Here is a 2331-nt window from a genome sequence, read left to right on the forward strand (position 1 = left end):
AGGCATGGCCCAGGGGGGACGCGGCTGGTCCCTTCTCCTGACTGACTCATGGTGCTTCCCCACAGCCCGGGGGGATCCTGGTGGAGAAGGCACACAACTCCCTGCTCTGCCAGGAAGGTAGGACTGGTCTGGTAGTGCCATGGGGACATGGGGACATGGGGACATGGGGACATGGGGAAGGGACACTTCGCTACTGGTCATGAAAGTCACCAAGGCAGAGGACCCAAGGACCAGGGTCTGTAGGAGATCCCAGCTGAGATGCCCCAACTCAGCCTTGAGCCCATGGATGGTCAGAGCAGGAAGGGGGTGGGCAAGGGTCTCCTCCATGGGGCCAGGCCAGGAGGAGCTGGGAATTCCCATTGTCACTGCCCTCCATCCCCACAGGCGCTGAAGAAATCTCCCTGGAGGTTCCTGCAAATGTCTTGGAGGGCTCCCAGCGAGCCCATGTCACCGTGATGGGTAAGGGACAGGAGGGGAACAAGGGACCACCTGGGGCAGGGATGGTGCAGAGCTCCATGGCCCAAGCTCAGCAGGAGGTTGGACCACCCAGAGCTGAGATGGGAGGGGATATGGGGGTGCACAGCTGATGATGGTGCTCCTCATGTCTCACTGGGACAGGTGACATCATGGGCAATGCTCTGCAGAACCTGGACCACCTCCTGGCCATGCCCTATGGCTGTGGGGAGCAGAACATGGTCCGCTTCGCCCCCAACATCTACATCCAGCAGTACCTGGAGAAGAGCGGGCAGCTGCACCCCGACATCCGTGCCAAGGCGCAGGGCTTCCTGCAGAGCGGTGAGTGTCCCCGGTCCCCTCCCCGTCCCACCCTGCCTTGCTGTTGAGGTACACAACCACCCCATGTCTACCTGCACCCTGGGGTGGGTCTGGGGCTCCAGGTTGCCCTGTGGGTATAAAAACCACCAGGTAAACCCTCGTCCCCATCTCCTCCCTGCAGGGTACCAGCGAGAGCTGCTCTACAAACATGATGATGGGTCCTACAGTGCCTTTGGGAAGAGCGATTCCAGTGGCAACACCTGGTGAGGGACCAGACAGGGCTCCAGGAGGCTGTGCAGGAGCTTCCCTCCAGCAACCAGCCATCCTGGGGCTTCTCCTTCCATGAAACACACCCCAGCCCTGCTCACCCATCCCTTCGACATCTCTCAGGTTGACAGCATTTGTCCTCAAGTCCTTTGGACAAGCCAGAGCCTACGTGGCCATCGAGGAGCGGCACATCACCGACGCCTTGCACTGGCTGCAGAAGAACCAGCAGAAGACAGGCTGTTTCCGCAGCGTGGGGAAGCTCTTCAACAACGCCCTGCAGGTGGGTCAGTGGGGTGGGACATGTGGCCAGAGCTGGCTTGATCCCAGCATGTCCTTGATGGGTGGTCTAGGCAGTAGACCCTGCTGCATCCCCCAGATCCTACCCACGTGTTGGTGGCACGGCATGGCTGGACCCATCTCCTGGTGTCCCCTTTGTAGGGTGGTGTCTCGGATGAGCTCTCACTGTCAGCTTATGTCACAGCTGCGATGCTGGAGCTGGGACTGTCCCCAACGGTGAGGATGACCCCATCTTCCCCAGAGGAGCTGGTGGGGTGAGGACAGGTGCTGGGACAGGGGGTCTGGCTGTGTGATGCTACCTCTTAGCCAGACTGGGTGCAACTGGTCTCACTGGGAAGAACTGGGCTCTGAGTGATGCTTGTGGGCTGGCTCCTGACTCCCATCCCATGCCAGGACCCGAAGGTGAGCTCAGCCCTGCAGTGCCTGGAGGCTTCAGCCACCGAAGACCCCTACACCCAGGCTCTGCTTGCCTACGTCTTCGGGCTGGCGGGGCGTGGGGAGCAGCAGCAAACCCAACTGCAGAGCCTGGAACAGCACAGAGTCAGCACAGGTACCACCCAGCGTGGGCAAGGTCACCTCTGGGCAGTGCCACCCTCTGCCTGGGTCACCCCATCCCACCCCCAGTCCCCTGGGACCCCTGGGGAGATGAGCTCCCACCTCCTTCTCTCCCAGAGGGACAGCTTTACTGGCAGAGGAAGGGGAAGGTTCTGTCCTCATCACAGCCCTCCTGGGCTGCAGCTGCACCAGCAGAGGTGGAGATGACCTCCTACGTCCTCCTGGCCTACCTCTCCCAGCCCCAAGTGTCCACTGCTGAGCTGGGGACTGCATCCCAAATCGTCCGCTGGCTCAGCAAACAGCAAAACCCCTACGGGGGCTTCGCCTCCACGCAGGTACCAGCACTGGGGTCCTGGAACCCCCCACCCCGTACCCCCCCCCGTAATCAGGGGTGACCTCAGCTCGGTTGCTGGGCAGAAAAAAACTTAATGAAATATA

The 2331-nt window shown here is 61.1% G+C and overlaps 1 protein-coding gene across 1 annotated transcript in view; it reads left to right on the forward strand.

The window, feature by feature from the left end:
* Window positions 1-2228, forward strand: part of LOC104524806 (alpha-2-macroglobulin-like protein 1) — a gene marked incomplete at both ends in the record, with an annotated part of 7801 nt that extends 5573 nt beyond the window's left edge. Inside the window, 8 exons of the mRNA XM_029084912.1 lie at window positions 66-117; window positions 385-459; window positions 619-795; window positions 956-1037; window positions 1165-1321; window positions 1480-1554; window positions 1732-1888; window positions 2011-2228. Of these exons, the coding sequence (XP_028940745.1) occupies window positions 66-117; window positions 385-459; window positions 619-795; window positions 956-1037; window positions 1165-1321; window positions 1480-1554; window positions 1732-1888; window positions 2011-2228 (993 nt within the window). The remainder of the gene's footprint in view (window positions 1-65; window positions 118-384; window positions 460-618; window positions 796-955; window positions 1038-1164; window positions 1322-1479; window positions 1555-1731; window positions 1889-2010) is intronic.
* Between the last annotated feature and the right edge of the window lie 103 nt (window positions 2229-2331).

This window comes from Antrostomus carolinensis, unplaced genomic scaffold (assembly GCF_000700745.2).
Source record: "Antrostomus carolinensis isolate BGI_N321 unplaced genomic scaffold, ASM70074v2 scaffold32955, whole genome shotgun sequence".
NCBI classification, from domain to species: domain Eukaryota; kingdom Metazoa; phylum Chordata; class Aves; order Caprimulgiformes; family Caprimulgidae; genus Antrostomus; species Antrostomus carolinensis.